The 15570-nt window shown below is 38.1% G+C and overlaps 1 protein-coding gene across 1 annotated transcript in view; it reads right to left on the bottom strand.

The window, feature by feature from the left end:
- Positions 1–4732: 4732 nt before the first annotated feature.
- RAC1 (Rac family small GTPase 1) overlaps positions 4733–15570 on the bottom strand; it is a 41020-nt gene continuing 30182 nt past the window's right edge. Inside the window, 4 exon segments of the mRNA XM_043969231.1 lie at positions 4733–6419; positions 6606–6747; positions 6749–6766; positions 7761–7823. Of these exon segments, the coding sequence (XP_043825166.1) occupies positions 6289–6419; positions 6606–6747; positions 6749–6766; positions 7761–7823 (354 nt within the window). The 3' untranslated portion in view covers positions 4733–6288.

The following is a 15570-nucleotide window of genomic DNA, read 5'->3' as shown; positions in this document are numbered from 1 at the left end:
TTGTTTTTTTTCTGTATTTGGAGAGCCTTTTCCATCATGAGTCCTTTGGAACTTTCTTGTACTGTTGGATTGGTGAGAAGAATCTAGTCTATCACAGTTGATCAACACATAATGTTGATGATACAGTGTTCTCCTGGTTCTGCTTATCTCACTCATCATCAGTTCATGCATATAACTATTATTTTTAAAGGTGGTTGTTTTAACACTGGGTCTATTGTATGGGTACTAGGATCACCTTAAGGGCATCCACACAGTTTTAGTATTGGAAGGGTGCTTAGTGGCCATCTAGTACAACTCATTCCCAAAAAGGAATCCTTACTACATCTCCATCTAAGTGGTCATCTGTGCTCGAAGTCAGTTGCCTTGTGAAACATGGGATAGATCAAATTGTTTTTCCTGATATAAATGAACAAGTACGTTGTATTACCTATGTGCCAGGCACATGAAAAGACAAAAATGAAAGAATTCATGTCCTCAAGGAATTTACATTCTATTGAGGGAGACAACTTTTATTTATATATGCAGAATATATACAAAGTGAATTGGAGGTAGTTTTGGGAGGAAGAGATAACTGGAAGTTTCATGCAGGGAAAGCTTCTTCATGTAGGAGGTGGTACTTGAACTGAGCCTTAAAACAGGATTTCAAGAGGTGAGTATGTAAGGCAAGTATTTCAGGCATGGGACAAAGACCATGAAAAGGCAGATGGGTGAGTTGTGTGTGAAGTAATTATGTCTAATATTAAAGGTGTCACACATGCAGTCTCAATACGACCAAGTTAGAATCACAGTAGAACAGTGATAATGTTAATAGGTGTCTTTCTAAGTCAATATGTGGTTATTAGGTTTGATTCGGTTCTCCTCTTTCTCCCTTTTGTTTAAGTTTGACCCCAGTGGTTCCAACTATCCATTTCAGGAACATGTCATGAGGTTGGGAAGCTAGGTTGGGACCAGGTTATGAAGGGCTTTAAATGCCAACAGAAGAATGCGTATTTTATCGACATGGGAGCTACTAGAATTTGAGTAGGGAGGTTGCCAGGCCAGACCTGCAATTAAGAAAATCATTTGGTCAGCTATGTGAAGAATGGATTACAATGGGGAGAGATTTGTAAAACCATTCAGGCTGTTGGAATAGTCAAGGAAAGAGGTGATGAGGGCCTGAGCCAAGATGGTGGCTCTGTGAATAGAAAAGGGGACAGGTGTGAGAAACAGAGGAGGTAAAAATGACATCTGGCAAGTGATTGGGTTTGTGGGGTGAAAGTGGAGTTGACATCCTGCGGAGGATGATGGTTCCCTGTACTGAAATAGCTGAGGTGGGATGGGGCAGTTAGCTTTACAGAGCCGGCAGTGTAATGGGTTCAGTTTTGGACATAGTGAGTTTGAGATGATCGCCATTTTGAAATGCATATTAGGTAGTCCCTGATGTGGGGAGCTGGAACAATGAAGGCTAGGAATCACCTGCATAGCGATGATAACTGAACTTCTGGGAGCTGATGAGGTTAATAAGCATAGAAAAAGAGCCTAAATTTCTCTCTGCAGTTTCTACCCATTGTTCCTTGTCTAAGCAAAATAATGTTCCAGAAAAACTTCCTAACAGCTATTCCATAGTAAAATAGACTGCCTTCTTATAGTTTTCCTAGCAAAAGCCTAATGATCACTTGTTCTCCGTGTTCTAAATTATAAGTTAAAGGACCCAAATAGTAAAAACTACAAAAATTAAAAGTGATATATGGCCCATCAGCCAAAATAACACTAAGGTGCTTTTGCTTAACTTTTTTGGTGGGAAAAGACTATGGGTGGCATTATTTGTTGGGAAATGATTGGTGTCAAAACATAATATAACCTGCTTCTTTTGCCACCCCCCCCCCCAAAAAAATCTTGGTGGTTGGGAAAGGATGACTATTTAGCTTAGTGAAAAATAGAAATCCTGTTGCTTCATAGAGTTAGAATGGACCTTAGTAGTCTAGTTCAGCTCTGCCTGATGGACGAGTTTTCTTTACCTCGTTGACAAGTGGTTACAGACTGAACGCCTTTTAGTAATGGAAAGTTGATTCCCTAATAAAGCAACTTGTTATATTTTTGGACCCCTTTAATTCTTAGAGTCCTACTACCATACCAATACTGATTGGTCTGTTTTAACTCCCTGGGATTCTTTAGATACTTAAATACAGGGGTTACTTAGATTCTAGACCTGGTTTTGCTAGTTTTTGAACTATCTGGATATCCCTTGGACAAGTCACAACCTCTCTGCTGCTGTCTTCATCTGCAAAGAGGAATAGAAACGGTTTTAAGTTTCCTTATCCTCAGCTTAGCAGTGCCTCCTTAAAATGTGGCACACAGAACTGAATACTTTATATATGATCCTACTACAGTGAGGACTATACCCCTCCTTGCTGTGGGGTCATAGTGGATAGATATTATGCCTGAGTTAGTCATCTTATTTGACTAGTGGTCAAATCACAACCTCTTTCCAGGCAGCTCTCTTAAGACTAGTCTAGAAGTTGCAGAAGATAGATATGTATTGGTGATGAAAGTTTCCCTGCTGGTTGATAGGCTAGAAATAATCCTCTGAAGCTAAAGGTTATACTGGAAAAATGTGACCCTTCCATAACAAATTTACCCTTTGTTAGTGTAAAGTTTTTCTTTGCTGGGGGGAGGGTGGTAGAGAGCATTCGAGTATCTGTTGAGTTCCTGATTAAACTACTCCCTGGATCTTAAAGAAAAATTCATTACTGTCTAGCTGTTTCATTCTAACACAGGAGTTTTGAGTTGTGCTAGACATTATGTGAAGTTTTCATTGTACAAAGAATATTCTTCTGGGATATGTGCCTGCTTCTGGGTTGGATATTTTGGAGAAAGGGTCACATAAGCTATGGTGCCACATCAATGGTTTTCTGTGTAATCAAATGCAAGCCATTGTTTTGTTATTACAAAATAGGTCCATTCTATATGTAGCTCCTCATGGTTTACAAAGTATATTCCTGACAATACCCTTATAAATATTTTTATGTTTTGTTTTCTGAGAAACTCGAGGCTGTGACATGTCTAGGGTCACACACCAGAATTTTGACCTAGACCTTTACTGACATCAAGCCCACCATTCTCTCCACTCTGGCATACTGCCAGTCCTGTCACAGCAGAAGACAGTGATGGTAAAATCACTCTGCCAGTCAGTGTTTTGTCTTCATGTTAACTAATATGCAAATCAGCCACATCCCTTTTACAATTCTGATTGTACTTAGAACAAAGATCAATTTAGCTAGTTTTATTTTGGCCTAAATCTTTATGCTGTAGGCCACAAGAGTGGCTGTGAGAAGCGGGGCAAGAGCTGGTCCAATTCGACATGGCCTATGTGCCAAGAAGGGTCAGAAATAGGTCCCATTTAAACAAAAATATTTAGAATAGTACTCTATTGGAAGGAAAGTTGATACTCCCTGGGCAATGGGTTGAAATAATTAAAGTATGTGAATATAATGGAAATATTAAATGGATCTATAAGAAATAATTCTGAGAAACATGAGAAGCTTGTATGGACTGATGCAGAATGAAACAAGTAGAACCAGGAGAGCAAGCAAGACTCTAATGCTAATTATGACAAGAGGACTGACAGTGAAATCTGTGCTTCCATATGCAAGAGGTGGCATACAGCTGCAGAATGAAGTATGCATTCTTATACATAGCCAACAGGTTCATTATTGTTGTAGGAGCAGAGTATTAAAATATAACTTTTTGTAGTGGGCCATGGTGGCACTATTACTTTAATTTCCCCAGCATCAGAATGAAACCTTTTCTGTTTCAGAGTAACTATGGGGGACAAAAGGGCCAGAAAAAACCAAGTCACTAGTTTCTCGTTTTTTAAGATTTTCCAGTTGTGGGCAGTGGGAAAGAGTCGCAATGTGTTCTCTATGTCACTTGTTGACTAGCTTTTAGGCTTCCATTTCCTCATCTGTAAAATGAGGGTTTAGAGGTCCCTTGTACATCCAAACTTAAGATTTTATAAAAAATGTTTGAAACTTGGACTTAGTCTTTAGACACTTCTTTTATACCTACCTTGACTGTAATTAAAATTCTCAGACAGTTGCTTTCTGGAAGGGCTTCTGCCTTTAAAGCACACAAGTTTTTTTGTGGTAAGGATTCTAAGACTGGTTGTTGGATGTGTATGTGCAGGGAATGTAAATACTTGGGAAAACACTTTTTAAACAAAAGCACAACACAACCTCCCAAACCCTATTTTCCCTTACTGCTATTAGCCCAGTCTTAAGCTTCAGCATAAGAAAAATGCGACTGCAGAATTGATGTGCATTTTGTCAACGTTTCTGAAAAACAGGGTTTTAAAAAAAATAAAATCATTTTAGCTTTTATCTAGACCCTGTACTAAAATCTGTACTAAGGACTGGCTTCTTTGCAAAATAGTTAATACTAAAGGATATACTGGATTTGAATGTTAATAACTTGGGCTTTGAACTTGAAAGGTCAAGTGACTTGAGCTTTTTTCCAGGTGTTAAGTTTAGGGGTTTAAAATTTCAATTACATTTACTTCATGAATTGGTTAAGTGAGAAAATGCATGTGACCACATTGTAGATATTTTATATTGATAGTACTTAAGCAACAGAAAACTGGTGATAACATTTCCAGAAATCTTAACCCCAAAACACAGTTTATCAAAAGAATGGCAAATAAGAACATTTATTAGAGACCATTCACAAAATTCTCAAAAATGCAAGCATTACCAGTACGTGATTCAAGGATTTATTAAGTCATACATGCAAAACATACTGCTAATTGCATTAGCAAAAGATCAATGTAAAAACACTCCACAATTTTGCAATACTTTTGCATCTTCAAAATTTTGTTTCTAGTGGTTGTAAAGGTTGTAGTTCAATATTGTGTATTCTTGCCAGTGTTTGTTTTAGGATGTAAAGAACTTTGTTAGCATTAGCACTAAGCTGACAACCTCACGGCCCGAGGTCACGTTACTAGGAAAAGCAATAGGAGCATGTGTACATATAAGTGAGGTCAAGAACAGGGCCACATTAGTAGTGTACAGTGTTGGGAACCTGGCAATACAGTGATGTTTAAGAAGGTTCATATTTTAATAGCTAAAGTATATTTTAAAAAAAGTTTTTTTAAAGCTGCATCACATGATTTTTACATCTAGTTAACTAGAAGGACTAAAGAAAGCACATGTAGTTTGAACAAAGGTAACATGAAAAGAATGCGCTTTTTTCTAAACTACAAAAATGCAAAGTTCTAATACATAATCAGAAAGATTTTAAAATACAAGTAGAGTAATATTGCTCAGTAAGAAAGGGTTTGATGAAAAAAGCATTTACTAAGTTCACAACTGTGGGAATGACCAGTTCAGAGTTGTATTAAATGAATGCCCTACTTGGGGGGGAGGGAAAAAGAAGAAAAAGGAAAAGGTTAGAAACAAAACACTTACCTAGAACATCAACCTTTCTTATCTACTGCATTTGACAGATGTTAACTGCTCTGCTTTTTAAACTTTTTACCCGTGACAAAAATTTCAGTTTTCCACTCTTCAGTATTACAATGTAGTGTAAATTAAACCTAGGTTCCAGAGTATGTAAAATACTGACTTTATTCCTTGGTGAAACCAAATATTTCAAATAATTCAACCCAAAACATTGCTGTTAAAGAGAACTCCATTAACAAAAACCCATGGGAATTCTGTTTGAAATCACAGCAAGACCTTAATTCTTGAAAGAATCTTTACTGTGAAAGCAAAAGATGGATCCAAAGACTATAGTTTGGTTATACACGTTCCATTCTGATATACAGTACAATGTTATATAATGAACATGGGTTGATAAATTATCATCAATGCATTAAACATTTTTGCTAAGTATACTGTACTGTTTTACATATCTGAAAAATGAGTTAGAAAGTGTTTTGCATTTCCTACTATCAGAAATTAAACAGTCTTCTTAAAGACACAAAGGTCTTTAAAACAGTTTAGTGCTTAGTGTTCATAGCACAACAATGCAATTAGTTCAGTGGATATTTTGGCAACACTTAATCTGAGCAAGAACAGGGCTTCTGAAAAATAAGGCTTTAAGTAGGTCTGTCTTTTTTAGGACTTAGTTGTAATAGAATGTGAAAAAAATCATTCTCTAACACTTTAAACAAAATGATGAAATTATTGATTGGTTCAGAAGGTTTTATGGAAAGAAACTAATTTATAACAAAAACTTGGCATTGAGTGAATGCTCCACTGTTTAAGCAAAGCTTACAAAGGTTCAAAGGGGAATAGGGCAGGGCTGTAACATTTACAACAGCAGACATTTTCTCTTCCTCTTCTTGACAGGGGGTGGGCAAAGAACTGCTCTAATAGCTTCATCAAACACTGTCTTGAGGCCTCGCTGTGTGAGTGCTGAACATTCCAGATACTTTACAGCACCTGTAAAAGAAACATAACCAAAAAAGACTTACTATAATGAAGTCAATAGGCATACTGATAACTTTTTATATCATCTCTACTCTGATGTTCCTAAACATGATTTCGCTACACATTCAAAGGCAAACAAGTTCTCGGCACCTCCTATTTATATGAAAGCCACAAATGTAAACAGTTAAGATTTCATACCAATCTCTTTTGCCATGGCTAAGCCCTGTGGGTAGGTAATTGGAGTCAGCTTCTTCTCCTTTAGTTTCTCAATCGTGTCTTTATCATCTCTACGGTCAAAGTTTGGTGCCCATAGAATTATGGGAGTGTTAGGACAATGGTGCCCGCACTTCAGGATACCACTAGACAATGGAAGAAAGAAATGAAAATTATGCAAAGATCGTTTGCTTTGTCCGGCCATTGAATTAGCAATCGCATCCTGATGATGAATGACTCGGTTCCAAATGCTAAATGCCCACCCAATGCTTTGCCTCAAACCACCTAGTGGACACTAGTCACACACAAGGAATAATGGTGTACACCATTTATTCTGTTCTCTTAAATCCATTTATCTTAAGGAAAAAGTACTTTATTATTGTATCTAGATCAGGAACTCTACTGGATTTCATTTTTCTTAAAACTTCCAAAATTTAGTGAAACGGGATTCTATGGGCTTACAGGCTGTCAGTGAACTATGACTGGCAGTAAAATAGGATGGGTTAGGGTGGAAGGTCAGCCACTGACTGGAGCATTCCAGGAATAGACCTGCTTCCCCCATAAGTTTCGAGGAACATGTCTATCAACCCAATCAATAAGTTCCAGGAGTTAATGTTTTTAGGCACAATAACAAAGGTACTGGGACTCAACTTCCAGTCTCTTAAGGATGGAAATCTAAATTTCTTTCTAAAATATAGAGGAAGGACACCTATCATCCCACTAAGTCCTCTCAATGGGATTTTTTTTTTTTAGTGAGGCAATTGGGGTTAAGTGACTTGCCCAGGGTCACACAGCTAGTAAGTGTTAAGTGTCTGAGGCTGGATTTGAACTCAGGTCCTCCTGACTCCAGGGCTGGTGTTCTATCCACTGCGCCACCTAGCTGCCCCTCAATGAGAATTTCTTTAAGCAGACAATAGTGTGTTACAGCTTTCAAAATCTATAGGCTGTAGTCACACAACTGTATTATTACCTTATTTTGTAATGAAACAACATTCCTCTTAATGTAAAGGACTACAAAAATTATTTGATGACTCATAATGGTCTGTAGGTTTTTAAAATTTCTTCCTGAAATTACCATTAATAGCTAAAACAAGCCCATAGCCTAAAATATTAATTTTTTAAAATTAAATTTCCCCTTACCTTTGCACGGACATTTTCAAATGATGCAGGACTCACAAGGGAAAAGCAAATTAAGAATACATCCTGTTAAAAAAAAGCACACACAAAGCAAGAGGTTTAGGGAAAAAGTCTTAACAACTGGGAAGAACTTTAATAGTACAGAAAGCCAATCATTAGAAGTTGTATTTGCAGCGTGCACCATTAATTTGGATTCTGGTAAAATAGTTTTGTAAACTGGAACATTGTTCATATGAAACTGTTCATTAACCTAAAAGGGGGGAGGAAAGGATGGAACAAACCTTAGGAGAGGCAAAATTAACCAAGTACATCCCAAAGGAAGGACCTCTTTCTTAGTCCACTTTTCATGTGTGCCATTTTCACATCCTGCCACATGGGTAGGTAGACACTCAATTCTGTTAAAACCAAAGGTCCTTTTAAACTAAAGCTCAAAACCCATCCAACTTTTTTTGAAAGCAAACAGCTAAGAATATGAGGGACAAGGGAAAGCATACTGAAGGAAAGTACTGTTGTACTATGTAGTATTTAAAGTACTAGTAAATCTGTCTTTCTCCTGAAGTTTAGTCCACGTTAAAGGTATCATACAGCTGTCACTACAAATAATATTAAGCTCCCACATACACATCGTAGGTAAATTGAGTTTTTAGATTTTGCCCTAATTAAAAGTTCTTCTGGGCAATCTAAGTGTATGTCAAGGGTATCTTGTTTGTCCTAAAATAGAGGTGGCAAAGGGGGAAAGTAGAGGGAGAGTTATAAATCTAAATAGCATTTTCTTTCAGTATTTTATTCACAAACCTCTCTGAAAGTAAATCAGTGGGCTTTAAAGAATTCAAACCCTTGCCCACTTTGTATCTGAATGAAAAAACAAAAGCAGACTTCATATAAAACATGGTGATAGAAACAAAATTTAGTTACTTGTAAAATATGTAGGGACCTTACCAGTTAAATGGTAACATTTCTAAAGTGTAGGCATTAAATGAAATGGGGGGAAGCCACTGTACTACTTTGTGAATGATATTATGGCATTAAGGTCCAGCCTTTTCCTAAAGTCATTTTTCAAAACCATTCAACTGAAATCTTGTACCTGAAAGGAAAAGGAAAATCCCATACAAGTATGGTTTTCTGCAAATCATTAAAGAAAAATAACAATAATAATCCAGGGCATGCACAAGCTCTCAAAGAATCCAAGCAGTGTTTCAGCATTCAGGTGGATTGTGCATCATTTCAAAGCAGAGTTAGGTTAGTTTACCACACCTGCACGGCTTAAGCACTCGTCACCCAATGTCATTCATAAACAGACCAATGTATCACCATAACCAGGACACCAAAGGAGAAAAGGGGAGTAAAAGCAAGAATGTGTTAATGAGCTATGCTCCAAGCTTTTCATTCTTAAAAATCTATGGCCATCTTGCTTAAGTTGCTTGCCATTCCCTGTACCTCCCCCCCATACCCATATTAAAATCCTAAATGGATGGGAGATACAGGTTATTCAATAGTTCTTTAAATTCCTTTCATTATCAAGGAATTATAGCGGTAAATGCTTTAATTATGATTATTTGGGAAATGATTACTCTTCCAGGAAAACTTTAGAGAGTGTTGGTTTTTCATTTCAAAAAGCAATGACCCTTGAATGAATTAAATATAAAACACTCAAGGGGCTTGAAGCTCAGGAAGCTATCCTACTAAGTGAAATAAGGGAATAGATAAAGCTTGAAACTTAAATTGAAAGTTTTACATACAGCGATCGGTTCGTCTTTCACCCTGGAGGTTATATCCTTACCATACGTGCCTCCAACCTAGTAACAGCATGAGAACTTGGTTTAAGTTTAGTAATAAACTAAAGGAAATTTCTTACCTGTTGTTCCTTCTTAGAACTTTTCTCTCCTGACCTCAACTCTCTCATACAAGAACACTGGGGCTTGAGTGAGGAGACCTAGGGCCTGGCCTGGCTGACACTAGTAGCTGTGTGACCCTGGGCTAGTCACTTCAACATCTTTGGACCTCAAGTTTCTTTCATCTGCAAAATGAAGTGGTTGATGATCTCTAAGCTCCCTTTTTAAGTGCTGACATTCTACGGTTCTAAAGATTTAAAGTAGATATAGATATCTTTATCTGAATCTCCAAACTTAAGGGATAAGGTCACTTGGTTTTTTTGGAGGAGGAGAGAAGGGTGGGTGTGTGTGTGTCCTGAACCTGGGTGTAGAAATCCCAGTGGGGAAACTCCCTCCACCAGAAGGAGTCATCAAATGTTATATAACTTAGAGAGTTGTCCAAGGTTGTTCACTGTAACTTGTCCAGAGTTTCTACAGCTCATTCACATCAGAAGCAGGATTCAAACCTAGGTCATCTTGGCTACACCATTAAACTGCTTGTTTCTTCCCTTCTCTCCCCTTATATCACTAAGAGACATTTAAATAGCATTTGCTATGTGACAGCCACTGTGCTAAGCACTTTTATTGATCTACCCTGCAAGGTAGGTACTGTTGTTATTCCCATTTTCAATTGAGGAAATGAAGCTAAGTTACTTTCCCAGGATCAAACAGCTAGTAAGTGTCTGAGGCTACATATGAACTCAGGTTTTCCCGACTACAGATCCAGCACTCTTTCCACTGCACTACCAACTGTCTATAACAAAATGCTTTTAAAAAGGAGATAGTTACACTGAAAAGATGAACAAGCAAGGGAGGGGAATTATGAAGGAGGGAGAAGATGATGCTTTTAATCTTTTTCATCTTAAGGTATGCATTTTGCCCTAGCCCCAGCCAGGATCGAAGCACAGCCACAGAGCATGTGGCTTGCACTTTATAAAGAAATAACCAGGCTACTACTTGGCAGACTGTACATGGCAAGTGCACCTTCTACTTTATTTGACCTTAATTTTTCAAGACTTTAGCCAAGATAGATTTCTTTCAAACATAAGCACAAACCCTGGCCTTAAGATAGGCCAGTATAAGATAGGGTTTTCCCCCCAGACATTCATTCTCTTAATGTGTTTTTTTAAAACCTTCAAACATATTCTTTGGGCCTTACAGACGGAATAAAGTTAATAAATATGCTTTGAATTTAATGGGAGGAGAGGAAATGCAATAATGGAAATGAATAATTTTCCCCACTATGAATTCAATTTTATTGGCTAAACTGTTCCCTAGCTACAAATAATCAGAAGGCCACCTCCAGGAGAAGGGAGAAATAACTTAACAGAATAAGCCAACTATTAGGGGAGAGGTTAAGGAATTTTACCAATCTCTGTGTTCTTGATTGGTATAGTCAAAAAGTACTGTGGGTGATGCATTTGTAAAAGATGAAGCTTTCTTTGTACTCCTATGTACAACACTGGGTTGTTCAGGAGACATCTCTTATGTACCACAGCAAAAGAGATGTGAGTGGCTTTATCACAGACCGACACATGTCTACTCTACATCCTTTATTTTAAGAGAAATATAGCTAGGGAAGTCCCTATCAGTATGAGCTTTCTTCCTTAAATCTAAACAGATCATTATACTAACACATATTTCCAACGCCTATCACAATGGATTCAAGTTATATTAATGGGAAGAGAATCTTTTACCTTACCAAATTCTCTTGTTCCAGCAGAAGTAGTACCAAGTTTGAAGAGTAATGCTGACCTCTGAAATTCTGGCTAACCTCTGCTCTTTCATTCCTTTAAGTCAAGAATCCTTACAGAACCCTGACTCATTTGTGGAATCCCTTAAAAAGGGAGACAGACAAAAGAAAACAATTTTCTTATTGTTTATTATACTCAGCCTGCCAACTGTACATTTCCCCTGCTCTTTTTGTTTATCTAAAAGCTGTGTTGTTTTTGTTTTCTAAGAGTTGGGGGATAATGTAAGTCTCTCCTGGATCAGCCACATTAAGTTTATTTTAATCCATACATTAATATATTTTGTCTTCATATGGTTAAAAAAAACCTACTAGGTGCCGGTCAATAATAAACCAGAAGAGGAATGAAGGACACAAGCATTTAAGCATTTATTAAGCATCAGGCACTGTGCTAAGTACTTTTCACAGATATTCTTATTTAATTCTCACAACAACCCTGGGAGGTAGGTGCTATTATTGTCCCCATCTTATAATTAAGGAAACTAAGGCAAACAGTGACTTGCCCAGGTTCACACAGCTAGTAAGTGTACAAGGCCAGATTTGAACTCAGGTTTTCCTGACTCTAGGCTCAGTATACTGTCCACTGAGCCACCTAGATCCTTCTAGGCAACTGGGAAAATATGGTCTATTTTGAAAAGTCATATTCTAAGAATATAAGTGTCAACTTGGGGGACATAGTTACTGGCATAATAGTCCACATGGATCAAGAAGGCCAATGGTTCAATACTTTTTACCAGTGACTTCAACTAGTGCTTCTCAAAGAATGATCTGAGAACCATCAGAATCTTGGGTAGGCCAAGTGGGAGCTAGTCTTTTTGAAACAAGTGACTTTTAAGGCAACAGGATGGAACAATGACATCAATTTTTTTTTTCATTTTAGTATAGCATGGAAACAAATTATATAAAACTAAAATGAAGAGATTGATTTCATGGAAATATATAAAATTATCAGCATAGCTGATTGCTACTACCCCAAAAAATTTAGATCGTGTTTTTTGGCTTCAACCAGGAGGTAAACCTCTTGACAATTCTTCTAAACAGACTACGACTACTTAGCAGATACTTGAACACAAGAGGATCCTCTTGAGAAGTCATTCTTTACTTATAAAACCAGAATCTTACATCTCAATGTTAATATAATAAGGAAGACTCTTTGAGAAAGAAGACCACTACAGTAAATGCTATACAAACAGGATAAGAAAAGTTTTTATGGAAAGAGATGTATGTTAAGTTGTAAATCCTATACAGGCAGGTACCAGTCTTACCTAAACTAAACTTTGTATTTCCCACAGTGCTCTGAAACACAGTAGATTTAATAGGACATTGAAAAGAAAATAACCTGGTTAAACTGGGAAACAGTAGAAATCCAACAGACGACTCAACAAGGAAAAGAGCAGAGTAGTAGAGATTCTTAAGAGTTCAAAAAACTTCAGATCCAGCTGAGGGCTACATCTAGCCCACTATACAACATTTTTGTGTCAGACTCCTTTGGATGCCTCAAAGTGATATTTTAAATGCATAAATTAAAATGTACACAGTTACAAAGGAACCCTAATATGTAGTTATAAAAAATTAGGTTGAGGAACCCAGGTCAAGAACCCCTGAGCTAACTCAACCTTTGCAATGCCACAATCCTTTTACAACATTCAAATTCAACATTCAGGACCTACAGGATTTAGAATTTAAAGGAACCTTAGGGATCATCTGGGTCAACCCCCCTTTTACAGGAGGGAAAATGAAGGCCAGACAGGTTAAGTGATTCACCCAAAGTTACAAACCCAGTAAAAAGCAAGAGCAAGAATTTGTACTTAGCTCTTCTGATAAGAGCTATATACCTAGAGTGGGAGGGCCACAAGCTCTGCCTGAAGTTAGCCAGTTGGGCAGTTACATCACACCAACTTCAAAATACCTGGTCCTTCAGCAACCTGGGCTGCACAAGCCCAGCACTGCACACAGGGCTACTGGGCCATACTAAGATTGCATTCTCCTGCTGGTCCTTACTCCCAAGATCCTTTAAGGTCCACCCCTACCCTCCTCCCTTATCTGCCTTGACTTAGCCCTTGTGGAGGTGTTGGTCTTTACACTATGCCATATCTCTACCATGAGCAGAATATGGCACTGGGTATGAAAGAATACAGATAAAAGGACCATATTTTCATTAAATTGACAGTTTATTAAGGTGAAGAGAGAACAACCTGCTTATCTGTCTTCTCAGTGGAGCCATTCCCATGCACTGATCTTGCGTTTCATTAATTCCCCAATGGCTAATAAACTTTCACCCCATCTTGATATGCCCATCCACGTGATAGTCCCAAATAATCAAAGAGTTAACTCCCCCCTTCTGCAATCCTCAATTGCCCCTTAATCCTAACTATCCCTTCCCCACCCCATTTCCTATCTACCCACACCTTCCACTTGATCTTATGGAACTTCCTGTCTATAACTGACAGATTTCCTTCCATCCATTTGTCTGGCTGTCTTTCCTTCATATCTTGTGGCAGTCACTGAACCCTAACTCACACTCAGATGAAGCTGCCCTGGCTATCTTTTCTAGTACTGGTTATCCCTTCTTTTACACCCCAAAACTCGTCTTGGAATTGTAATTAACTCTTTGCCTCCTGATGCCACTTATAGACTCTCCTTCTACTGCCTGCTATTTTCTTAGTTTAATCCTAAATTGCTTTCCAGAACTGGCAATCTAATTCCACAGCTCCATTGTGTGTTAGTGCACCTATCTTTCCAAAGCTCCCTCTGACACAATTTCCGTTTTTTGTCATCTTTACAAATTTGCTGGATGAGACTGGAAATATTATTTTAAAAGTAAATATTGTGGGGGCAGCTAGGTGGCGCAGTGGATAGAGCACCGGCCCTGGATTCAGGGGGATCCGAGTTCAAATTCGACTTCAGACACTTAACACTTACTAGCTGTGTGACCCTGGGCAAGTCACTTAACCCCCAACTGCCTCACACACACACAAAAAAGTAGTAGTAAATATTGTGAAGAGATAGATAGCATATAAACCATCCTAAAAAGTTAAGAGCACCATGCAAATGTTAGGTATTTATTCAAGTAGCAAAACAAAACAGATTAACAGAATAGGTAGCTTAGGGAGAGAGTTGTACTTGAAGTCAGAGGTCCTCGGTTCTTCAATTTACTATCTGTGTGACATTAGGAAAGTCATTTCTCCTCTCTTGACCTCAATGGGGGGCTAGGACTAGATCAGGCCTTATTAAAAACTATTTCTATATAATTGGTTTCTTTTGTAATCATATGTACATATTTTATTTTATGCATCAAAAACATTCTGACACTGGAGTTTCACCAGACTAGAAAAGGGGTTCTTGATATAAAGAAAGGTTAAGAACCCTTGGTCTAGATGATCTTTAAGCTTTAAATCTACGACTCATAAAACGTGGTCTAATTAAACACACGATGGGCTCAGAAAACCTTGGCGTTTATCTTTGCTCAAGGTGTCATCCATGAGAAGTCACTTAATTGCTCTGTCCCTCAGTTTTCCCACTAGTCAAGTGGGAATAATACCACTCACTGATAAGAGACCTGAAAAGAGCTTTGAAATATTAAAAATTGGAGCAACAAGACATTTTCTCCAATCCCGATGATCTCCCAAACCTCCCCAAAACAGAAATTATGTGCCAAAGGTAAAGCAACCTTGGCTATTTTCATTGTCTATGACACCTAGAATCCAAAAAAAGGTTTAAAAACAAAAAAATTTTTAAATCCACCCACATAACCCCAAATGTAGGAGCATTTAATGCTCAGTGACTGAGTTCACTCAGCACTCTTCCCCCATCTAGCATGCTACAAAGGCCTCACTAACCACTAGAAGGCTCAAACAGTAGAGGCTTACATAAAAACCTGAACCCCTAGTCCCCCCTCCTTCTTTACAGTGCTATAGAGATCCCGCCTCCAGGATGTGGAAGTTTGTTTAAGCCTGGAAGGAGGCAGGTTGTATATGGCTTTAAAAGTTAGAGGTATTTATATTGAATCTTTGGCCACAGCTCTTCAGGAGCAAAGCCTGCCACCAGGAGCTACAGCCCTGAAGCACTAATGCTGCAAAGCTATGAGCAGCTGGTAGATCTAAACTGTTGGTTCCAGGAAAAGCCAGTTCTGAACTCGGTGCTGGGCCAGTGAACTAGGAACAGAGAAAGTGGAACAAGTCACCAGGATAGG

This window comes from Dromiciops gliroides, chromosome 1 (genome assembly GCF_019393635.1).
Source record: "Dromiciops gliroides isolate mDroGli1 chromosome 1, mDroGli1.pri, whole genome shotgun sequence".
In the NCBI taxonomy this organism is placed as follows: domain Eukaryota; kingdom Metazoa; phylum Chordata; class Mammalia; order Microbiotheria; family Microbiotheriidae; genus Dromiciops; species Dromiciops gliroides.
This window is presented reverse-complemented; position numbering and strand designations above follow the sequence as displayed.